This window comes from Adiantum capillus-veneris, chromosome 12, assembly GCF_014529385.1.
Source record: "Adiantum capillus-veneris isolate H3 chromosome 12, ASM1452938v2, whole genome shotgun sequence".
Classification (NCBI taxonomy): Eukaryota; Viridiplantae; Streptophyta; class Polypodiopsida; order Polypodiales; family Pteridaceae; genus Adiantum; species Adiantum capillus-veneris.
This window is the reverse complement of record NC_140942.1, coordinates 147,666,420-147,692,038: the sequence shown is the minus strand read 5'-3', so window position 1 is coordinate 147,692,038 and position 25,619 is coordinate 147,666,420. Positions and strand designations below refer to the sequence as shown.

The window sequence follows — 25,619 nt, the reverse complement described above, 5'->3', positions numbered from 1 at the left end:
CTTGAGAAGACACACCTTCTATAATTTAAAAATCAAGCGGCCCTCTGGCGTTGTTTCCTTGTTCACAGAAGCAGGAGAGCAACACAAAGGGGGAGAGCAAGTTTTCTGTATTTCCTTGTGGCTTTCAAGCATTCACCTCGCGGTCATCTTGTTGCTGTTAATGCTTTTTGTTCCGCAATCATTATGGAGCTTAACCTTAATTGCGGCGGTACTCGGGCTTATGGTCATCCCTCTTTTGGAGAAGAGTGTTGTTGCAATAAGATGCAAGGTTCATCTATAAGCATGGACCAGGTCATCTTTCTATCAGTATGGTTATGGAGGCTAAAGATGCGTTGGATCCAAACCAAGCATATCTCTTTGCTGTGGAGCGTCATTCTGTTTTGCTGATAGGGATTCTTGGACTATGCAATCATACTGGGTTCTGGCCTATGCAAAGGCTTAAGGCGTTGGCAAGCAGTGCAATGTTTTAACTCCACTTTTGAGGCATGTAAGGTTAGGGTTGGGCCTAAAACCTGCTTCACGAAAGATGTACGGACGCGGTACCTAGTGCTTCTCTTTCACAGTTTCAGTATTCCTCTCACCGAGACGGTGAGCAGTCTTGTGGCAGGCAACCTGTAGCAGGCTACAGTGTCACTTTCACAAGACACTCAGTTAGTACAGTTGGTCTGGTTTGGTTCACACTGGACGGACTCTTTGGGCTGGGCAGTGACACATGACAGGATACGGACGGTGGTCTAGTGGACATCGTGGCCAGGTCACCACCACCACTCACTTTGGAGATTGGCTTAGGTGGCTAACATTTATGGGCCGTGGGGCCATCGGATCATCTTCTAGATATATGGTCCAGCATAGTCGTCTAGTGTGAGTCTATACACAGAGCACTTATTCACCATCCCTGCACATCTGAGCCTCGACACTCCATTGTACCTGTGAGTCCTGGCTGGAGCTGAGTGTGCTGCCACGCCAGAGTCTGTATCAGTTCTTTGAGATAGTCGAGTCATATGTTCTGGTTTGCTGTTGTGTCTTTGTGAGCTCAATTGATGTCTATCGTTTCCTTTCTTTTCAGTCTGTTTGAGTGAGATTGTCACGCACATTGCACCGAGGACCACCCACTGTAGAGAGCACGACACATTATCCTCGCTACATGCGGATCGAGACTGGGAGATACAGCGGAGTACCAGTAGAGGCCAGGACATGCCCCTTGTGTGACATCGAGCCTGAGATAGAGTTGCACTACACATGCCACTGCCCCGTCTACTACGAGATACGAGGCCGCTTCCATTACTTGTTCAGAGAGGGCTTTGGACCATTCTCTAGAGTCATGCAGTACGAGGATCAGAGATGCCTGGGTTTGTTTTTGCTCGAGCTGCGCAGACACAGAGAGAGCCTGATGAGAGGAGAGGCTAGCTAGTCTCATAGACAGATCACAGACTTCTTTAGAGCTGCCACTGGACACCCAGAGGAGTTACTACCACAGCAGAGCTCGTTGCTTTACACCAGAGGCATACTGATCGACCGAGCGACTGAGCTTGGGAGATCCAGACGCCCACGACTGCGGAGGACTACACAACATTGACGGAGGCTGCATCAGAGGATTCGGATCACTTTGGCTTGACATGCACGACGCCCGGTCAGACTACTGACCATGGAGGAGATTGATGAGATCCGCCAGCGACCAATGTTGGATCTCCTGTGATCTATCTATCCCAGCTAGCTGTTTAGCTGCTTAGTTCATACCTAGCAGTTTAGGATTTTATTTTGTCATTCTGTCATTTTGTTACTCTGACTTTGTATCAGATCCACCACTTGTAACTTTCTGGTCTCATAGGTCACTTTGGCCTTTTGAAGACGTTAATATAACATTTCATTTCATTTCATCTCTCTCTCTCTCTCTCTCTCTCTCTCTCTCTCTCTAGCGGGCTGCTGTCTGAGCGCGAGGGTCTCTCTGTAGCGAGGAGGACAGCTCTCTCTATGGCGGGCTGCTGAGCGCGAGGCTGAAGGGGTCCCTACAGACAGACAACAACGAATCCTAGCGTATGACATGGTCTGCGCCTAGGGTTCTCTCTCTCTCTCTCTCTCTCTCTCTCTGGCGGGCTGCTGTCTGTCTTGGCGCGAGTAGTCCTGTGGAGGGAACGACCTGCTGCTGTTGAGGTGACGGGTTGCGTGCCAAGGAGGTAACGACCTGCTGCTGCTGATTGGGGATGAGTTGTGCGCTGGGGAGGTGACGACCTACAGTGGAGAGCAACGCGCTGGGCCTATGGGGCAACAAAACAAACCCCTCCCCCCCCCCCCCCCCCCCCCCTCTCTCTCTCTCTCTCTCGCGCGCGCGCGCAGGTCTGCAGGACGAAAATGGCGGGCTGCTGAGCACGCAGCCCTCTCTGTCTTAGCGCGAGCAAGCCTGCAGGAGGAAAATGGCGGGCGACTGAGCACGCAGGTGTGCAGAAACGCAGGGGGAGCAGATCGCGCAGGACTGGACTAGCAGCAGCGCGTGACTGCACAGGGGAAGAGAGGCTTTCAGTGCCAAGGGAACTCAGCCCCCTGCAGTGCCAAGGGGACCAACAGGTCACGCTCACAATCTGCAGCAGGTGGTGCCCGCTAGTGAATAGAGAGGGCACGTTCTCAAGCCGCTTGGGAGCAGGTTTGCATGCTGGCAAGTTTACGCAAAGTAGCTCTCACCACCAGGTTCAAATAGGGTGCGTCGACAAGCAGCAAACCAACAACTGTGCAGCACGCCCTCACGGTAAAAGCAAAGGAAGGGGGACTCGCGTAGACTTAACGCTTGTAGAAATAGAAAACAGTGGCCGTTACGATGGAGGTCATGAGCGCTTTACCAGTCTGCAAGTCCCGCACGAAGGCAACCTTCATGCTTACAAAGAAGCAGATAACACAAGTGGAAAGGGAGATGAAGGAGTGGAAAGCAAAGATGGAAGGATGGTGGAAGGAGAAGGCAAACCTTCTTCAAATGTTCCTCACCGAAGGCACGCAATGGAAGAAGGAGAAAGAGGACCTACACGTAGAGATACAAGCACTTAAGGCGGATTCACAAGCACTCAAAGAAGAGGTCTCAGCCCTCAAGCGAGAACTTGCAGATAGAGCAAGCAATGGACTAGAGGAAGGTGAATTCCAGCCCTCGGTGATAAGAGGAAATCAAGGTCATCAAGGAACAAGTACGGATGATCAAAGAGGAAGAGAAACAGAGTGGGGCAAAGATGTCCTCGTGGGTGGATGTAATCACGAAGACACAGAAGAAGGCGGATGAGGCCGAAAAATGTATAGAAGTCACTAAGAAAGGGAAAGGGAAAGAAACCACATCTATCTCCACTCCTACAATCATCAGCATGACTTTAGAAGAAGAGCAGCGAAGGAACACTAGAGCTTTGCACATACGAATAACCAGTCTAAAAGACCGAGATGATGTGGAAGGGTAAGTCAAAGAACTTCTCCGCATGATGGGTAGTGAGGCTACTCATACAAAGGCATGGAGGGTAGGGAAGAAGACACAAGGAAGAAGACATGGAGGGTAGGGAAGAAGGCACAAGGAAATGGGGACACTTCAAAAGAAAGAGCTCTAAACATGCGCTTCCCATCCATGGAGGTAAAGGACTTCTTGAAGAAGCGTCTTGCACTAAAGAAAACGGGCATATTCCTTGGAGACGACCTCACACTCGCAAAACTTGCTCATATGAAAGAAGTTATACCCGAGATAATGACAGCTCGAGAGAAGGGGAAAGTGGCCTTCTACAGGGATGGACGAGTGGTTATTCTGGAGAAGCGTCCCGCATGACGGTGCGAGACCTATGGGACCACACTCAGAATGGCTACATGGAATTGTAATGGATCTTTGCGCCTTGATGTAGGGGCCTTCGAGAGTAGTTTCAGAGGGAGAGACATCATTTTCTACCTTGAGATGCATCAGGCCCCGGGGCAGTCAATGCCCCATGTGAGCAGATACAGTTTGGAGATAACTTACACACAAGACTCGATCAGAGCGCAGAGGACGAGGTTCAGGAGGAGTGGCAGTCTTATTCAAGAAGGAGCTACAGTCTCTGATACATATAGCTCGTAGGGATGAGCATTCTAGGTGCATGTGGGTGAGACTCAAGGTAGAGACATGCAGATATCTCTACATCGCTATTTGCTATTTCCCTCCTAGTACGTCAGTTTATGCATCACCTAGAGGACACTCCCCCTTCTCTATTTTAGATGATGATATATGGGAGTTTTCCAGAGATGGCGACATTATTACCTTCGGGGATTTCAATGCTAGGACTGCCCATCACCAAACAGTATTCTATGATACCTCAGAGGAGTTGATGCGAGAGCTTGATATTATAGAAATGGGCCTGTCTAGATTATCACAGGATGAAGAGCACACGGAGTATGGCAGATACTCGACTGATATGGGAACTGCACATGGATTGGCCATTTTGAATGGCTTACAGAGATTCCCTGCAGCAGCTGGTGGTTTTACATGCTTTCCACACAGACATGGCGCTAGTACAATGGATTATGTTATGGCTCCGCCAAGACTCATTCCTTCCTTTCATGATTTTGTGGTGGGAACTAGGCCGGTTGGGATAGCAATCAATCATGCTATCTTGTCTTTCACCTTATCGTTCCAGTTTAGCACAGCTCCATCGGGAGAGGCCTCCACACATACTCAGTATACCTTCACGAGGGAGACGGATCACGTGTACACTGATGAGATATACAAGCAGCTATGCACTCAGGTGCCAGGACAACCATTAGATGAGCTCACCCAGATTCTGACAGAGACGCTACATGATGCAGCCTCAGAGGCATATCCCCACAGCCAACCTACACGCAGACAATCTGGGAGCATGCCTCAGAACAGTTGCTATGATGAGGAGTGTAGAGAGAGGAGGACCAGATTACAGAGAGAGATGCTCATGGGTACTACTACGCATAGACAGTCACGGATTTTCTTCCGCCGCCTAGTGCGACGAACGAAGAGGACTTACCTATCTCAATTAGAGCGTGATCTGTACCAGTTGTTTATGAGTCAGGACTCTAGCGAAGCATGGAGGCTTTTCAATGAGCACTCTCGATCGCCAGCCATCACTTCCACAGAGACATGGGGGGAATATGCTACATCTCTCTACACAGCATCAGGGTAGCCACCTTTGCCTGACCCTGCAGAGGCATGCCCAGAAACATGTACTTTCTTTACTGCTGAGAGCGTAAGGAAAGCCATTGACAAGATGAAGACAGGAAGAGCACAGGATCATGATGGTCTAGTAGCAGAGCACTTCATCCATGCCAGTGATATGCTTGCAGAGCCTCTTGCTATGATGTTTAATAGAGCCATGTATGAGGGTTTCCCTAAGACCTGGAGTATGTCCACTATCGTGCCTATCTTCAAGTCGGGTGATCCTATGCTTCCCGGGAATTACCGAACCATCATGGTTGGTCACACTCTGGCTAGGCTATATGCATCAATTCTTGAGCACGAGCTGAGTGGATGGGCAGAGAGGGACGGCATACGGGCAACAAGACAGGTAGGGTTCAGGAGAGGTTTCTCTTGAACCCTGCCTGTCCAGATTTTGACACTCACAACCATTATTGAGGAGGGTAGACACCATGGCAGGAGGATATATTGTAGCTTTGTGGATTTCCCCAAAGCCTTTGATACAATGCCAACGAGCCAGACTCATACGCAGATTGCAGGACATGGGGGTGCCCACAGAGCTGATCTAGGGGATCTTAGCTTTATACAAGACAGTGGTAGGACAGGTACGCACTACTCAGGGCATGTTTGCCATGGTTCACTCCACCATTGGGGTGAAGCAGGGTTGTCCCCTATCTCCAACTCTCTTTGCGATATATGTAGATGAGTTTTCAGGTTATGTACATACGAAGGGTGATAGAGATGCCCAGCTTGCAAGGACATGGATTCCGTTGCTATTATATGCTGATAATATTGTGTTGATCTCCGATTCTCCAGAGGGGATGCGGTGTCATTTGGATGCATTGCATGGATTTGCACGGGACAGTGGATTGTCTGTGAACCTTGGTAAGACCAAGGTAATGGTGTTTTAACACCACGGCGCAGTGGGTAAAGAGGTCTACCCCTACTTTTTTATATGGTCGAGAGACTGTGGAGTATGCAAATACATACACTTATCTTGGGGCGGTTTTTAGTGGTCCAGTATTTTCCCTGAGCCGTGCACCAGATACGCGATTGACCAGAGCCTATGCAGCATTGGGGAGACTTGAGAGGATATGTTCGCAGGTTCAATTCCAGGAACCTCGGACAAATCTTTGGCTCTTTGACACTTTGGTCACTTCGGCCATGTTGTACGGAGTGGAGATATGGGGCCCCTCAATTGATCACCATAGCAGAGCGGGCGGTACTGATGGACGGAGATGTATGGAGAAGCCCTTGATGTCTATGATTTCTCGGATGATTCGTGCCAAGGCCTCAGTACCACATGACATTGTTAGGGCGGAGCTCGCTGCTCCTCCATTGGTAGTGGAGGCACTCACTCGATCAGTTTCATCTATGCATAGCACTTGGGCTCTCCCTAGAGACATATATGCTCGATTAGCACTAGAATCTTCGTGACAGCAAACATTGCAGGGAGATAGATCATGTTGGTATGCAGAGATGGCATCTTGGTTTCAGTTACATGGCTTTCATATGGATCGGCCACCCCCATTTCAGTACTCTCTGGATGCACCCTCCATCTCCCTCACTAGGGCAGAGATTACTAGGCTCATCAGACAGGACTTTATTCAACTGGATACGAAGAGGACATGGATACAACCTACACATGAGCTAGGTAAGCAGATGACTTTCTATAGAGAGCATCTTCTCCAACTCACGGAGGATGGTTTTATGATCAGACCAGGATACATGGACACTCATCTATCCCATGGGATCCGATGTGCTATTGATACGCACATCCTCACATCAGCTAGAGATTGAGACAGGTAGATATAGAGAAGAACCCGTTGAGTCCAAGATTTGTCAGGTGTGCCAGATAGAGCCAGAGACAGAGCTACATTATATATGTCACTGCCCAGTATCCTATGAGATACGACGCCGCTTTCACTGTCTATTCAGAGAGGGTTTTGGGCCACTTTCTAGAGTCATGAGATACCAGGATCAGAGATGCCTCGGATTATACTTACTGGAGATTCGCAAACACAGAGAGGACCTCTTGACGAGGGGCACAATGAGAGAGATCCAGCAACAATGGAAGATTACAGATTTCTTTCAGTCACAGACAGAGGAGTCTGAGCAACCCCAACAGCATAACAACACCAGAGGCATACTGCTTGATTAGGCGATAGAGTTGGGGCGGTCCCATCGCCCACGGATGAGGGGGCCCTCTCGACATCGACACAGACTGCGACAGAGGATCCATAACATACTGGCGCGACTTAGGAGCCGTCCCGACAGAGTGCCTACCTTGGAGGACATTGAAGCGTTTTGGATTGATGTATATGTATATGATGCCTCGACTGTCAGAGAGCTCCATTGTATCAGCTCACCCCTTTGTATTCCACTTGTATCAGCTTTCACCCCACCCCTACCCACTATTTTCTTTTCAGCTCTTTGTACTTTTTGTACCCAAACCTGGTATTAGATTCACCACATGTAACCTTTTGGTCTCATAGGTCATTTTGGCCTATTGAAGACGTTAATATTACATTTCATTTGATTTCATCTCTCTCTCTCTCTCTCTCTCTCTCTCTCTCTCTCTCTCTCTCTCTCTCTCTCTCTCTCTCTCTCTCTCTCTCTCTCTCTCTCTCTCTCTCTCTCTCTCTCTCTCTCTCTCTCTCTCTCTCTCTCTCTCTCTCGTGTGTGTGTGTGTGTGTGTGTGTGTGTGCGCGCTAATGAAAAGAGGAAAATGGTATAACCCTTCTATCACCCAAGTGTGGTAGATTGGTTATGCCATTTCCCTCTTGAATAACAGGTCTTGAGTTCAACTCTCCTCGTCGGCTAGATCTTTAAGGTCTCTTGGGATAGTTTCCTACGACATTAAAACTCTCTTCTTCTCGGGTGTGTGTGTGTGTGTGCGCACGCGCTAATAAAAAGAGGAAAATGGTATAACCTATCACCCAAGTGTGGTAGATTGGTTATGCCATCTCTCTCTCTCTCTCTCCCCTGGTGTCCAAACTGGGTCAGGTCCTAGCAAATGAGTAGTAATCTCCACCCGTGTAAGAGAGAGCGATGGTGCATCAAGGGAGTACTGGAAGGGAGGCAAGTTCTCCATGCTAAAGCCATGTATCTTGAACCATGATGACATCTGTGCATACCAGTATGATGTGTCCCCTTGTAAAGCTAACTGGAGGACTCAAGGGCCAATCTGGCATACCTGTCTCTCGTAGTATCCCATAAGTTGTGCATAAAGGAGACTGATCTGGTAAGCGCCTTTATCTCCATCGGCGGGGCTGCTAACTCCGCTCTAACAATCTCGTGTGACATGGAGGCCTTGGCTCTAATCAGCCGAGAGATCATAGATACGAAGGGCCTCTCCATACCTCTCCATCGATCTGACCCACAGGAGCCAAAGCTTTGTTCGACGCTTCCTAGAATTGAACCTGTGAACACATCCTCTCCAATCCTCCCAAAGCCGCATATGCTCTGATCAATCCAATCTCTGCTGCTTTTTCAAAGAAAATCTTGGCCCAGTGAAAATTTTATATACCTTCATAAGTTCAGAATAGTCTGAACTCACGAATTATAAGAGGGAATAAAGCGCTCATAAAACTATATAAGCAAGGGACACAAGAAAAGAAAAGAAAAACAAAAACAAAAACAAACAAACAAACAAAATCACTTAGTTTGCTACGAAACAAAACTAGATAAAACAAAACATTATAAACTTAAAAATGTTTTTAGAAAAGGCATGTGTAAAATAAGTTGACGCAACTTACTTGGCTTAAAACAAGTACTCAACTTTAAGCAAAAAAGGATAAGACATCTTAAAAACTTAAGCCTAGAAATCAAACATTCCCCAAGATAAGTGTATGCATCTGTGTACTCCATTGTCTCCTGATCATAGGTGAATGTAGGTGTTGATCTCCTTGCGGTGTGGTGTTAAACACCATAACCTTGGTTTTACCAAGGTTTAGAGACGATCCACTATCCTCCGCAAATATATGTAATGCATCCAAATGTCGCTGCATACCCTCACGTGAGTCAGAGATCTCCACAATATCATCAGCATATAGCAACAATGAAATCCATGTCCCTACCAGCTGGGCAACTTTGTCACCCTCTCTGTCAATATAATCAAAAACCTCATCCATATACATACCGAATAGAATAGGAGACAATGGACAACCTTGTTTCACTCCAATAGTGGATTGAACTAAAACAGATATCCCTCTGGAGTGCGTACATGTCCCACCACTGATCTGTACAAAGCCATGATACTCCAAATCAACTCAATGGGCACTCCCATCTCCTGTAGTCTGCGCATCAATCTAGCTCTGGGCACCATGTTAAATGCTTTGCAATTGCCGGATCTATGAGTTGTAAATTTCAGCCTATGATGGCTTTGCAAAAATTCTTGGAGAGTCTGAGGGTTGGCAAAACAACGAGTAGCAGCAGAAGAGTAAGAAGGCCATTGTACTAGAGAGTGGCAGATCGTGGTCACACAGTCAGAAAACTTGCAAGAGACGAGCCTCCTTCATTATATAATCCAAGTAACAATTTGGGGAAAAAAGGGCCAGGGGGGGGGGGAGGATCACTGGCCATGGCTATTCCAATCCTCGGTGTTGTGTCAAGATCTTTATTGTGCTCTTTCTAGTCTTTTAATCACTATCACCCCCTTCCTTTATTTGAGTGTGAGGCTACTATCATTGGACACAACATGATGCAAACAGCAAGGAGCCCATCTCCCACACATTGTCTACTCACTTTTTTGCATTGTGTTCATACTAGTTTAGTGCATTGTGAAACATCATGTAGAACAATCTAAGTACTCACACACAAACAAAATTGTACTAAATAAAAGCTTCCACAAAGCATTTCATCTTGATAACCTCCATGGCTTACCTAAAGGGTTGCATTTCAACAACCTCCATGCAGTCAAGATAGTTCCTTTCAAAACGCCATACTTCTTATATGCTTGCATTGAATACTCACTACAAGTTGGAATGAAACGGCAACTGCTCGGCAAGAATGGTGAGATTTGACCTACATACATAACAGGGACAAAAATACAGTTAGGATCTCTGATCAAGTGAAGTTATATGAACACATTAGTATGATTTATTTACCAAACTAGAAAAGACGACCAAAAAATAATAAGCACAACAAATATAACAAAATCCATTAAGCCTTCATAAAGTCAGAAACGTCTGCCCATAGTTACCCGGAACGGGGAACGGGAACGGCAACATGCATGAAATGCCATTCCTTGTTTCGGATACTCACGTCTAGAACACGGAACGGGAATCTGGAACAGGAAATTGAGATGGGAACACGGAACGGAGACATGAAAATGGCCATTCCTTGTAACTATGACGTCTGGATCTACAAACTAATTTTCACAACAAGGAGGAGCTCACTGCTGGTTGCTGCTCTCTTGGGGCTAATTGGGTGCTGTTTTGGGCTGATTTGCAAAACCCTCTTCATTTCAACCGGTCCTATCCGATTCACGTGCCCAAGTTTTCTTCAACATGGAGACGGGGTAGAGGTTCCGAGAAGAATTCAGTTTATGATGATGTGATGAGGTTTAAAGATGTAATTTTGGACGTTGGTCCTCAACATGTGGTGCAAGTATGCATGGGCTATGCCTCAAAAAAGTTGATTGACCGGGAATGGCCAAACATTTTCTATACTAGATGCACTTGTCACTGCCTTGATTTGTTGCTTGAAGATAATGGTAGTCTTCCATGGGTTTCTCCTTTCATTGCTAACGCAACAAAGATTGTGACTTTTATTACACGAAAGCACACTATTTAGGCTTTGTATCGTCAATTTAGTAGCAAAGAATTGTTAAAGCCATCTACTACTTGCTTTGCATACTCTTTCATAATGCTGGTGAATTTGTTGGATGAAAGCTGCTACGATGGGTTACGAGCCATGGTCGTAAGTGAAGCTTGAACAAGGAAGAGAGATTGTTGAGAATCGCAATAGAAAACATCATTAAATACCTGAAAAATTGAGATAGCATCCATCATTTAATGATTTAAGACAAAGAACAAGCTCCATGTGACGCATTTTATAGCTGGGGCATGCACACGTGCATTAGGAGCTAGGGGCATGGCTTTCCGTGTGAACTGCTGCTCGCCACTTAATAATAATAAGGGCCAATACCAGGGCCAGGTGTCGAGAAAGGGAGTGATATCCCCATGCATGAGGGCGGCGCAAAAGAATGTGACTTTTATATCCCCATGCATGTGGGCGGCGCGAAAGATTGTGACTTTTATTACACGAAAGAACACTATTTAGGCTTTGCATCGTCAATTTAGTAGCAAAGAATTGTTAAGGCCATCTACTAGTTGCTTTGCATACTCTTTCATAATGCTTGTGAATTTGTTAGATGAAAGATGCTACGATGGGTTACAAGGCATGGCCGTAAGTGAAGCTTGGACAAGGAAGAGAGATTGTTGCCAATCACAATAGAAAACTTCATTAAATACCTAAAAACTGAGATAGCATCGATCATTTAATTCAAAAAAGATGCTTATTTCCATCAAGTACCAAGCTCCATGTGACGCGTCTTATAGTTGGGGCATGCACATGTGCATTAGGAGCTAGGGGCATGGCTTTCCGTGGAAACTGCCGCTCGCCACTTAATAATAATAAGGACCAATACCAGGGCTAGGTGTCGAGAAAGGGAGTTATATCCCCATGCACGAGGGCGGCGCGAAAGGAACCATGAAAAGGGGGGGCGGCGGTGCTCCCGGTGTGTGTGTGTGGGGGGGGGGGGGGGGAGGTCGAGCCTGAGCGCATTAGACATCACTTCATTGGTATTAGAGCGATGCTTGCAACCACTTTGCGCAGAGAGAGAGAAGCAGGCAAAGCGTTTCCTTTCTTACGTCCGCTGCTCTGTGTTGCTAAATTGGCTTTATCTGACAGGAAAATAATTTTAAATGAATTATTGGATTTATAAGTGAGGGTTTTTTGGCTTGGGACACTAGGAAAAAATAATTCTAAATGAATTATTGGAATTTTAAGTGACAGGGTTTTTCTTACTAGAGACATCCGAGTACAGTGTATTCCTAGTGCGTCATTCAAAATAATGACAAGAGCACTAAGAACGGGAATATCTGTAAGACCACCAAGAACGGGTACTTCTGATGCGTCACATCAAATGGGTGACAGGGAGCATCGGGAAGAAGTATCCGACCATCTGGGAAGACATCTCTGATGCGTCACAAGGTGGGTGACGGGTGCATCGGAAAAGGAATATCCATAGTCGAGAAGAAATTCTGAACTATGTTAGAATTGTGCACAAGGAAAAGCAAGCACTTGAATGAAGATGGGTTCAGAGAAAACTTTGAGGTGCTTTCTGAGAAAGCAGGTTGCTTTTCGTGAAAGCAGATGCTTTCCCACGAGGAAGTCTATGTCTGCATTGTAACTGTGCATGTGATTGCATCCAGGGACGCCTGGGAAGTGCTATGAAAGCATTGTTTTTAACTTGTAAGGTTTTATTGAGTTTTTGGGCAGATTCATACCATTTTTAACAGTGACCGGCCGGCCACTTAATAAGTGGGCAGCCACCTGGAAAATAAAGCAATAAAAACCAGCTAGCGATTTTTCTCTCTTTTTCTAGCAGAAGAGCAAAAAAAGAAAAAACCGACCGCGATCTCTATGCGGGCAGCTAGCGCTCAGTTATTCTTGTTGTGGCCATGGAGCTATATGATGAGCGCGGAGCGGTGTGTGCAAGTAACAGAGCACGCGAAGAAGTGCAGGGCTTGTGATTTGGAGAGGGGCGAAGTCTTGCAGAGTAGGGGACGCTACAGATCGAAGAAGGAGAGAGAGAGAGCGCTACACGATAGTTGAAGGGAATGACTTAGTGAGTAAAATGACTCATCTTCTTTCTATTAAAAGTATAGGACCAATTTTAAAGTTAGTGGCCAAGTTCAATGTGAACTTGGCCAAAGGTTAATAACCTTTAAACTATACACAAAAGGAGGCCATTTGGGCCTTTAACCCAACAACCTCCCACTTAAAGGAATAAATGGCGCCTTTAAACTACGTGACTCCCACCATCTGTATGCATAGCTGATGTTGTGCTTTGGATAAGCACTTAGTGAGAGCATCTGCTGGATTTTGTGATCTATGGACCTTAACCAATGTAATAAGGCCATCCTCAAGCACTTCTCGAATGAAGTGATACCGCACATCAATATGCTTTGTGCGTGCATGAAACATGGCATTCTTTGCCAAACATATGGCACTCTGGCTATCACAACCAAGCATAGGTGCCTTGGTAGGCAAACCAAACTCACTGAGTAGACGTGCTAACCAAATAGCTTCTTTAGAAGCCTCAGTGGTGGCTGAAATATATTCAACCTCTATAGTAGACAATGCAACGATCTTTTGCAATCTAGAACACCATGAAACAGCACCTCCCGCAAGAGTAAACACATAGCCACTTGTGGATTTCCGTGTGTCCACATCACCAACCATGTCAGAGTCACAAAATCCCTTCAACTCCAATGGTCCTTTACCATAGCAGAGGCATTTGTTTTTAGTCCCTTTCAACTACCTCATAATGGACTTCACTGCATCCCAATGCAACCTACCTGGATTAGCCATAAACCGGCTCACAGCTCCCACTGCATGGGCTATGTCAGGTCTAGTAGCAACCATAGCATACATAAGTGAACCACAAGCTGAAGCATAAGGCACACTTTGCATGTCATTGGCTTCTTCCTTTGATTTGGGACAATCATCCTTGGAGATTTTGACATATGGTTGTAATGGCACACCGAGAGGCTTTGCTTCAGCCATGTTAAATTTGTCCAACACCTTTTCAATGTACTTTTCTTGCGACAAATACAATATGCGCTGGTCTCTTTGCCTTCTAACACGCACTCCAAGTATATGTTCAGCTGCCCCAAGGTCTTTCATTGAAAATGCAGATTTCAGCTTCCCTTTAAGAGCATCAACAGTGCTTCTTTTCTTTGCAGCTATCAACATATCATCAACATAGAGCACAAGAATGATAGGGCTGCCATCCTCATCACGTTTGGTATACAAACAATGGTCTGTATGGCTTCTTTTGTAACTATGTTTGAGCATGAAGCGGTCAAACTTCTTGTACCATTGTCTACATGATTGTTTTAGTCCATACAAGCTTCTATTGAGCATACATACCAAATGTTCCTTGCCAGGAATAGCAAAGCATAGTTACCCGGAACGGGGAACGGGGAACGGCAACATGCATAAAATGCCATTCTTTGTTTTGGATACTCACGTTTGAAACATGAAATGGGGATTCGAAACGGGAAATTAGGATGGGAACGGGGAACGGGGACCTGAAAATGGCCATTCCCTGTCACTATGTCTAAGCAAAGCCCTCGGGTTGCTTCATGTAAAGCTCTTCCTCCACATCACCATGCAAGAAAGCGGTATGTACATCCATTTGGTCCATTTCCAAATCAAGAGCAGCCACTATGGCAAACAATACACGCAAAGTGGTCATCTTCACTACAGAAGAGAACACTTCCTGAATGTCTATGCCCTTGGTTTGAACATATCCCTTTGCAACTAGCCTTGCCTTATACTTGGGTTTTGCATCAACTGTCTTGATTTTATACACCCATTTGTTAGGAATAGCCTGCCTTCCTTTGGGCAATTCCACCAAATCCCAAGTATGATTAGCATGCAAAGCTTTAATCTCTTCCTGCATAGCAAGCTCCCACTTGTCGCTGTGCTCATATCTCTTTGCCTCTTTATACGTAACAGGCTCTCCCTCATCTGTCAACATAATGTAATGCAAAGAGGGATCATATCTGCTCACAGGCCGTCTTTGACGAGTAGACCGCCTCACCCAATGATCCACATTATCCGGCAATGGGTTTACATCAGGTGGCATGATAAAATCATCAACAATGGGCTGCTGTACATCATTTTCAGCACCATTTTCAGCATTGTTTCGTGGCTGCAAATACCCTTAAGGAGCCTCAATTTGCTGTCCAATATCATCTGGCTCAAACACCACTGGATCATCTACATTTTCAACCATATATGGTGCATCCTGAGGGTCAAAAATAGGCCTAACAGGTGGCTGGTCATGCTGAAATTTGATCCTTTTATGGTCATGCTTTGAGGCACAATTGTTTTGAAGCAGCCTTGCCTCATTAAAAACAACATCCCGACTGCGTATAACCCTTTTGAGCTAAGGTAACCAAATCCTATAACCCATTTCGCCTTCTTCACCATATCCCATGAAAAGGCCTTTAATGGATTTGGCATCTACTTTACTCCTCAACTCGGGTCTAACATGCACAAAAGCCTCGCAACCAAAAATGCGTAAGTGATCATATGAAGCAGGCTTGCCAGACCAAACCTCTTCAGGGATGTCACCTTTCAAACACATGCGAGGGGATCGATTGCATATATGGACTGCAGTTTTCAAAGCTTCTCCCCAAAATCCATGAGAGAGATTAGTTGTGGACAGCATGCATCTCACCCTCTCACAAAGTGTCCTATTGAATCTTTCAGCCACAGCCATTAGAATAGGGGTTGTATGGCACAGTAAGCTCCATCTTAATGCCCAAATTTTCACAAAATTTGTTAAATTCAGCACTTGTGAACTCCCCCCCATTGTCCGTACGCAAGCATTTTAGTTTTCTACCTGTTTGGATGGTCACAAATGCACGAAATTTCTTAAACGCAACAAAGGCTTTATCCTTAGACTTAAGCAAATAAACCCAAATTTTCCTAGAATAATCATCAACAAAGGAGACAAAATAGCATGCACCTCCCATAGGCTTAGTAGGCATGCTACATACATCAGAATGTACAAGATCAAGCACACAAGATTTACGAGAGACACCAGAGTAATAAGAACGCTTTACTTGCTTGCCATATTGACATTCATTACAAAAGTCAAGCTTTGTGCCCTTAGCATCAAGCTTGTTCAAAGTACAAAGTTTAGAGAGGCCCTTTTGGCTCATATGGCCAAGCCTCTTGTGCCACAACTCCATGTGAGAGTCAATTTCAGCCAATGCAATAAACTTGCCCAACACGGCCTTTCCATGCATGCAGTAAAGTGTCCCTTTCTTTGTGCCCTTTACAATCAGCCTTGAGCCTTTAGTCATTTTCCATGATCCTCTCTCAAACAAGATGTTGTAACCATGCATATCCATCTGACCAACAGAAAGCAGCCTCTTCTTGATTCCTTGCACGTATCTAACATCATGCAAGACAAGCTCATTTGTGTCATCTATGGAGAGATGCACAGTGCCAATACCCTCAATGGAACATGCATGATTCCAAGGTATACACGGCCATGCTGGCCTGCATCAAAAGTAGAGAAACACTCCTTGATAGGAGTCACATGAAATGAAGCACCGGAATCAACAATCCAAGTTAGAGATTATGCATCATTGACAGTCAACAAAGCATCAATAAGATCACTCTTGGTGATCTGCATGTCCTGTGAATGAACATTAAGAGAGGCATCAAGGTCATAAGCATCATCATCTGACAAGTGGCACACAAGATGTCCTCTACATCTGACAGCTCCTCAATCACAACACTAGAAGCCACATTGGCCTTCTCTTTGTCCTTTGAGCTATCCTGTGCATCTATCTTGACTTCCTTCTTCTCTTTCTTTTTGTCTCCGCCATTCTTTTTCCGTTCTAACTCGACTTTATATTACCTGCAATCGGGTTTCTTGTGACCTTTCCTGCCACACTGATAGCAAGTCACATCACCCTTGCCTTTGCTGGCATTTCCCCTTTCCTTACTCTTACTCTTACTCCTTTGTGCATAGACATTCTTCTTCTCTATCCTGCCTCTAACCATGTTGGCAGAGCTGCCTCCCTCTCCACTTGCTTTCCTCCTGATTTCCTCATTTAAGATAGAACCCCTATCACCATCAAAGGTCAAATTGGGGTTATTGGACAATGAAACCACCAATGTTTCCCATGACTCAGGTAAGGTCATAAGCAAGAAGATAGCTTTCAGCTTATCATCAAAAGGAGGCAAGCCTGAATCCTGTAACTGCGACAAAGTACCTGCGAACAACGACAAGTGCTCTGCAACGCTCTTTGACTCATTTAGTTGCATGCCAACAAGTTTTCGCATCAAATGCACTTGGTTGACAGGCGGCGTATTCTCATACATTCCCTATAACTTCTCCCACACATCAAAAGCACTTGTGAGACCTTTCACACCAATGACTGTCTCATCGGTCATGGCCATTTTAATGTATGTAACAGCCTTCCTGTTCAGGCTAACCCATGCTTCATCCGTCATATTCTTTGGCTTTACCTGTTCAAGTGCCCCTTCACAATCCTTAAGAAATAGGATTCCCTGGATCATGTCTTTCCAAAGGTCGAAACCTGTTCTATCAAACCTCCTAATCTCAAAGAGATTCTTCACATCCGAAGAAGATGAGGCCATAGTTGCACGAATAAGAGGGCTAATACGCTGAATTTTTGGGCAAAATGCACAAAAAACCGGAGTGTAGCCTCACAGAGGTGTGCACTACAGGTCCAAATGGTCACAGGAGCAACTTGGGGCAAAATAGGTCGATTTAGACACAAAAAACAATTTCTGAAATTTATGCGCAGGAAATTTCAGCGAGTGAATTTGTGCTAAAAAACAACAATTTTAGTTGTTTTTAGCCTCACAGAACATACATAAGACTAATGCACAACCTTTAGAAGCATGTATGAGCAAAAGCCCCAATTTGTAGCATCAAATTGCACAAAAATGAGCCACAAATGGTCATACATAGCCAAAACTTGTCAAATGTGCGTAGATTGCATCAATTTGCACTTTCCCCAATGTAGCCGCATCATAAAAACACTTGCAAAAACCTGCATAAATCTGAAATTTGCTGAAAACACCTGTTTTTTGGCAATTTCAGTGTTTTCGAGTAGTGGGGACCTAGCAAAGATGTTCCCACACCTTAATACATGATTTGTAAAACCTGTATTTTGCTGTCATAACCTATAATTTGCTGATTTTGACCTAATTTCAGCCTGTTTTAGGTCAATTTGGCTTGCTAGGAGCTCTATAGTGTCCGAGGACGAGTCCTTTGGTGATGAAATTGCAAAATCTCGCGTGAAAGTTGACCTCCTTGGCTGAAAATCAGCGTTTGCAGGTTTGGGAGCAAACCCTAATTTGGCTCTGATACCGGTTAATGAGCGCGGAGCGGTGTGTGCAAGTAACAGAGCACGCGAAGAAGTGCAAGGCTTGTGCTTTGGAGAGGGGCGAAGTCTTGCAGAGTAGGGGGCGCTACAGATCGAAGAAGGAGAGATAGAGAGAGAGAGAGAGAGAGAGAGAGAGAGAGAGAGAGAGAGAGAGAGTGCTACACGATAGTTGAAGGGAATGACTTAGTGAGTAAAATGACTCACCTTCCCTTTATTAAAAGTAAAGCACCAATTTTAAAGTTAGTGGCCAAGTTCAATGTGAACTTGGCCAAAGGTTAATAACCTTTGAACAATACACAAAAGGGGGCCATTTGGGCCTTTAACCCAACACTATAAAGCATCACACGCCCTCACTCAAAGAAGGAGTTGCCAGCATCAGCAAGAGACGACTCTGCCCGCCAGAAGACGCAAGAGATCGCAAGACTACGAAGCATAGAGGTCATTTTCCCCGGTCAAAGAGCGAGAGGTATCAATTGTGGATTCGCCATACGAGTGTGTTTGCAGGTGTACTTCCTCTTCACGAGGGAGTAGGAGCAGAGGAAGGCATGAGCCTTTGCAGGAGAAAGCGCTCTAAGGAACTAGAGCCAGGTCAGCCCAAAGGTTCGAACCCGAGTTTGGGAAGTAGATCAACGGATCGGAGAGAGGTAGTCTCTCGAGTTGTGATCCAGAAGTGGGGATTCCCAAGTAAGGACTCCGTGTCCGGGACAGCATAGTTGTTCTGCAAGAAGAGGACTCTAGGAACAGAGTCGAAAAAGTGTTGCAGGGATGCCATACCCTGAGTCTGGAAGGTGAGATCCAGAGGCGAGAACCTAGGCTCTCAAGGATTTGGAATAAGGAACGGAAGTTCCTTGGAATAGGGTTTTTCCCTAGGAATAGGAAGCCGAGGCTTCCAGGAACCATCAAGTCTTATTCTAGAACTAACGTGGTAATATGTTCGGTTCAAGTGCTTGTATAGACGTCTCCTCATTAATAAAAATACTATTACGGGGGGGAGGGAGGGAGGGGGAACCAACCCATCTTTTGGTCCCCAGTACTGTGTCGATCTTCTCTCTCTCTCTCTCTCTCTCTCTCTCTCTCTCTCTCTATATATATATATATATATATATATATATATATATATATATATATATTCTCTGGCTTCAGTATTAAGTGATAAATTCTATTTATTCGAATATATTTTATATTGCTATGCGCTCCTGTTTGTGTCACTCTGCCCATAGAGAGAGTGTCACGTACACATGGTTCTGTGTGCCACGTGGACATGCTTCATCAACTTTCAGAGCCAGATTTCCCCTTCTTCGTAGATAGGAGTGTCTAGAATCCTAGGAGGATTAGTACTGGCAATTTTGTGAGCCTGTTCGCAGGACTAGTATGTCCAGACGAGTCCATTAGATTAGGTTTTCCAGTTTTGGAACCCTCCTGCATAAATGGTTTGTACACGCGTTTTGACGGATGTTATTACACTACGGTGGGCATCTCACATGACATGCATGTAGTTTTAGGTTAGAGGAATCCAACAAGCCATTCCCCGCCTCGATCGGATTCCCAAGTGGGTAGATGTGCGACAATTTCACCCAAACTGGAACCCCTTGACCTTACTTATTAATAAATCAATTTATTAACTTATTTGTTGGGTTTGGTTGGGTTTGGTGGATGGATTGCCCTACCTAAGCCTAAATAAATTCTTAAGGCCTATTCCTCACCTATAAAGGGAGCAAGAGATCCCTCACTTGGAGAAAGTTGCAGAAGAAGCAAATAGCGCCAGTGGATGCAAAACAAAGCCTTGCGTTTTTGCATCACAGTTCCTAGCGTTTTCAGCTATCAGCAGAAGGAGTTAGCGTTTTTGCATGGCCTTGTTAGCGTTTTTGCATGGCAAGGCCAGATCAGCCCTAGCGCTACCTTCCCCTGCAGACCCAACCAGCGTTTTGCAATTTTCAGCCTGCAGACCAGCCTAGCATTTTCAGCTTTCAGCCCCTTCGATGCCGGGTGGTGCGAGATTTGCTAACGCTAGCCTTTGCAGATGCGGTCCGGTCCTTCGGCAGCCCATTGAGCCCTCCCCTCGGCCATTCCCTCGCCGGCATTGAGTGCTACATTGTTGTCCATCATCAGCATCGTCGAGATCTGCATTTTCACTCATTCCTCTCACATCGGGAGAGCAATCCAGCTCAGATCTACCCTTTAGTAGCCATCCGCAATCCCACATCGAGAAGGATCCAAAGGTGCATCAAATCAACTTCGGAGGTGCCTCGTCTTGAGGCGTTACCGCCGCGACAGTCATCATTTGAGTCAGTACAATGTGCACTTCAGGTATTGCATGTGTGTACATTCCATTTACGCAATCAAAAGCAAATACCACATCGGCAACGGTGTGGGGGGCCCTTGAGAGGGTTGGTTGGGACCCCATCGAGTGTCATTCTCCTCCTCTCTCTCTTTCTCTCTCCCTCTACACATCTCTACCGCACTCTCTCATTCCCTGTCTTCAGGGACAAGTAAAAGGAATCACTAACACAAGGAAAAGAAGTAAAGGATTGTGGTAGTGTAAAACCTAGATCTTCACCATTTCAATTCCGTTGCATTTGACACACACAAAGAGAGAGAGAGAGAGAGGGGTGGCGCCGCAATCCCCTGCCCTTTTCTCTTCTTTCCTTGTCAGCTACTTCTGTATCTGCTCCTAGGAGGAAGGGCTGCCTACGAGAGCCGTTGCAGACAATGCAACGACTCTTGCCGCAATTGAAGTACGTTGCAATGATTTACTCGGCGCTTGTTGTAGCCGACACACAATCTGTTGATAAGCTATTTAAAATTCACGAAGGGCTTCCCATGTCGTTGAAGACATATGAGGTGGGCACTCCAAGCACAGTAGCTTATCAAACCAAGCACAACAGCTTGTTAAGCTTCACAATTGACAAAGCATAAAGAGTACGTAGAACATTAAAGCTAATTCATCGACATCGACACTTCCAAGACGCGCCATATAGTTGCAATTCCTGAACAAACTAGACCCTACACCCTCGAGATCAGTAACATTTGGGCATTCAGTGTGTTCATTGGGAAATTGTAATCGTCACCAACACGCTCCATCAAAGCATCTTTGGCACCCCTCATAAGGTGTATATTTGTGCATAGCCTTGTTGGCATACTTTTTCGCCTTTTTTCAAAGCTTTAATTTCAAAACACAAAACAACAAGGAAAAAGACCAAAATCAAAAGCATCCTAAGACCGACCCTAATCAAGACCAAAATATGTATGGGATTGAGGACATAGGAGAAGAGTGGAATGTGCCATCCCGTAGGTAGCATGAACTGATAGTACATAGGGAAGAATATTAATGTACAATTGCAGACGCTCCTTGCTGCTCTAGATGGAATCAAGGAGCAAACGACTAAATTGAGTGAGTACATGCAAACGGGAAAGCAGCCAATGACGCATATTTGTGCCGTCTAATCAAAATATGCCTTCCACGTCTAGGGACGGTGGAACCATATATAGAGAGAGGCTACTATAGCTTCTCTTGAAATTTGATACCCAGTCGAGACCTAGAGAAAACCCTCGCCTCAAAGACATGAAACCTCTTCAATTTAATGGTGAAGAAAAGGATAGAAATAAAGATGCTATCTATACTTTCCTACACAAATGGCAAGAACTTTGTAAGTTCAAAAATACCCCATCCAAGTGTCTGTGCAAGCCCTTGGTGCACCAGTAGAAGCCAGAGGAGCAGTGAAGGTGCCTCGCAAGAACCAAGTAGTACCAAGCACCTAGGATGTCATCTTCTCCAACGTTTTCCAAGATCAGCCATCAGCGTTTTCAGCCTTGATCATCAGCGTTTTTGTAGCAGGCTACAGTGTCACTTTCACAGGACAGTTAGTACAGTTTGGACTTTATAGTTGGTCTTTGGTCTGGTCGGTTCACACTAGACGGACTCGCTGGGCAGCGACACGTGGCAGGGATACGGTGCTTTAGTGGACATCGTGGCCAGGTCACCACCGCCACCCAGTGGAGATAGACTTAGGTGCTGTCATTTATGAGCCGTTGGTGGCTCTTTATGGTTGTATATATCAGTACTAGCGTTTTGGTTAGGTCTATCTGGACGTAGTCGTCTAGAGTGAGTCTATACACAGAGCACGTCTTCACCATCCCGGCACATCTGAGCCTCCACACCCCCATTGTACCTGTGAGTCCTGGGCTGGAGCTGAGCGTGCTGCCACGCCAGAGTCTGCATCAGTTCTTTAGGATAGTTGAGTCATATGTTCTGGTCTGTTGTTGTGTCTTTGTGAGCTCAGTTGATGTCTATTGTTTCCTTTCTTTTCAGTATGTTTGAGTGAGATTGTCACGCACATTGCACTGAGGACCACCCACTGTAGAGAGCACGACACATTATCCACGCTACAGGTGCTCTCATTTTGGCGATCATGGTGGGACCTCAAATGAAGTCTCACTCTTTGTTGAGACACAAATCGTGAAGCTAGTTGGTTGTTACCTAGCTTCGCCCACTTGCTTGCATTGGTAGATAGTCTGCTGATCTGGTCCTCTCTCGCCCTAGTCCAACCAGTCCTCGTCCTCATCCCGGGTCCTGGTCTAGTCCCTGCTAGTCCTGGTCCAGTCCTCCTCGCCCTGGTCGAGGAGTCCTCGTCCTGGTCCAGCTAGGCGGTCTAGTCACTGGTCCTGGACCAGGTGGTCTAGTCACTATCCTCACTTGACTTGGTCTAGACCTGTGTTGTTCAGCCCACAGTTAAGGGTCTTCTTGCCCAAAGCTTGGTTGGATTGGTGGTCACTGCATGACACATACAAGGCGGTCAGTCGAGCGTCAAAGCGCACTACTGAGCCCTCTGAAGTACTATAACAGAAGACGACCTTTGGTACCTAGTAGAAGTCCATTAACCTCATCACCCATACCTCCATATACGACATCCCCCATTCCTTCATCGGGTTCCACATCTTCCAGATCAACCTTCTCCAGGAAAGCTCTCTCCTATTCTGCTACACCAGGCTATTGAGCAACAGGCTCAACAAGGAGCCATGGAGGCGTTGGCTAGTGTGTTGGCCAAGGTAAACATCAAGTTCCCCACCTTCAAAGGACTCTCTTCAGAAGATGCTGACGACCATGCAAGGAGGTTCGTATCTCTCTGTAGGGGTCGTGGTCTTTATAGAGAAGATGCTTATTTGGTACTTTTTCCATCCACCTTGGACGGCTTAGCAGACAAATGGTACAGCCAGTTTGCAGAGAACCATTTTGCAACTTGGGCAGCCTTAAGATAACAGTTCTCTGCAGCTTTCAAGACAGGTGACTATCAAGAGAAAGTGTTGGATGAGTTGGCCAACATGGTGCTCCAACCAGAGGAGACTTTTGCAGAGCTTATGACTAAAACCAAGTCTCTGGTTGCCAAGCTTCCCCAGCAACCCAGTGAATTCATGGTTGAGAAGTGGGTGGAGAAGGCGCTCCCCAAAACCTCTCAGCAAAAACTCTGAGAGAGCCTCCGACCCGACGCCACTCTGGAGGAATTCATCGCAGCTGCTACTAGGATAGAGGGGGCTAGGAAGCTGTTCAACAACTCCCCTCACATAGAGACTCCCTCTATGTTCTCGGAAAGTAGTCCTGCTGATCCATTGACTTCTTTGCACAGAGAACTTGAAGCCCTAAAACTACAACGCGCTCTACAAGAAGAGAAATCAATCTCTCTTAGACAAGAGAAACCATCGCATCTTGAGGCTTTGGATTAAATCAAGAGAGAGCTAGAAGAGCTTCGGTCTCAGCAGGAGACTAAAGCTATGGTATGGTGCAGCTCTTGTCGCTCTCCAGGACATCCTCCACAGGACTGTCAGTCTGTCCCCTCCGGGCTTATTGCCACTTCTGCGAAAAATCTGGGCACGAAGACAAGGATTGTTACGATATCAAAGGATTGCGGCAAATACAACAAAGTCTAGGTCCTTCTCTCCAACAAGGGCTAGCACCTGCATCCAACATGGTCTCACCCTATGGCCATCAAAACCCGTTGCCACCTCTGCTGACAACACCTCCTATGCAGCAAGGTATGCACAATAACTTTCCATCCCCCAGCTTTTATCATGCTAGTACTCCCTCAGTTCCCCAAAGCTTCTACACCTCAACCTCCAGCTCCATGCAGCAACAAGAGCAGCGACCACCTCTTCCCCCTTTTCGTCCGTCTAATCGGCTAATCTTATGCTACAGATGCGGTGAATATGGGCATTACCAAAGTAAGTGTCCTTTACCTGAAGGGTCTCCTCCTTGCAGACATTGTCCGGAGTCTAAGGACCACTACAGTAAGGATTGTCCCAAGCAAAGGGTATCCTCATCTTCAGGCCCGAATCAAAACCAACAGGAGTTCACATTCCCGAAGATCAATCTAATCACAGTGAACACTACCCCTCAGCCAGCACCTGCTACACATACAGTCTGGCCACAACAAGTGGAAGAGCCCGCTGGCGTGCTCACTCGGGCACAAAGAGCAGCCCTGGGCTTGCCAACAGGACCATCTCGTCCATCACTTCCGCAACCTGATCAAACTGTCGACCCCTTAAGTGGTGAAAAGAATAGGCCAATCTCTATGCTTTCAGACATTGATGGAGCCTTCCTCGCAGCAGTGGCTGACTTGCAACAAGTCAAAGTTTCCGAGGAGGCCCAGATTGTAGGAGCTAAGCCCACAGTCGAAGCAATCTTGAAGAACACCTTTCAACAAGTGTCCCTTTATGAGATGCTCCGGCTAGATGCAACCCTCAAAAGCGACACCCTCTCAATAATTCAGTCTCTGTACCCTGGTACAAGGCCTAGTGGCGGACACCTACCTGTGCAGCCCTTGGAGTCCTACATGATTTCATATCCAGCTGCTCCCCTCACCGACTACAAAAGTCCTTGTCTCACTGTATCTATTCTTGGGCATCAATTCTCACGCGTCATAGTGGGTGGTGGATCTCGAATCAATCTAATGCCAGAATTTACTATGTCGACCTCAGGTCTGTAGCATACCCACCCTGCTCCATTCACTGTTACATTGGCAGACCAGAGGACAATCTACCATGTGGAGTAGAGAAGGTGCCTCTGAGGGTACAAGACTTCACATTTAGCTTGGATTTTGTGGTTGTCAATCTTCCTCACGTGGAGGGAGGATTTCCTTTGCTGATTGGTAGACCATGATTGCGGCATACTAAGGCACTTCATGATTGGGGAAACGACGCCATGTGGATACATACTCCTGGCTCCCAAATGCAACCAATCCGGCTCGAAGGAGGGATGGATCCAGTGGCTCATCTCAGCTCACTGTCAGTACAGTCCAACCCCG

At 46.1% G+C, this 25,619-nt stretch overlaps 1 protein-coding gene across 2 annotated transcripts in view; it reads right to left on the bottom strand.

The window, feature by feature from the left end:
• Nucleotides 1–25,619, bottom strand: part of LOC147446655 (membrane protein insertion efficiency factor) — a 62,189-nt gene that overhangs the window by 12,945 nt on the left and 23,625 nt on the right. The window contains exon 5 of one of the 2 annotated variants that reach the window (XM_086525846.1): nt 10,124–10,174. In XM_086525846.1, coding sequence (XP_086381972.1) covers nt 10,124–10,174 — 51 coding nt within the window. Of the gene's footprint in view, nt 1–10,033; nt 10,175–25,619 lie in introns of both variants that reach the window. The other variant, XM_086525845.1, reaches the window with a different exon arrangement.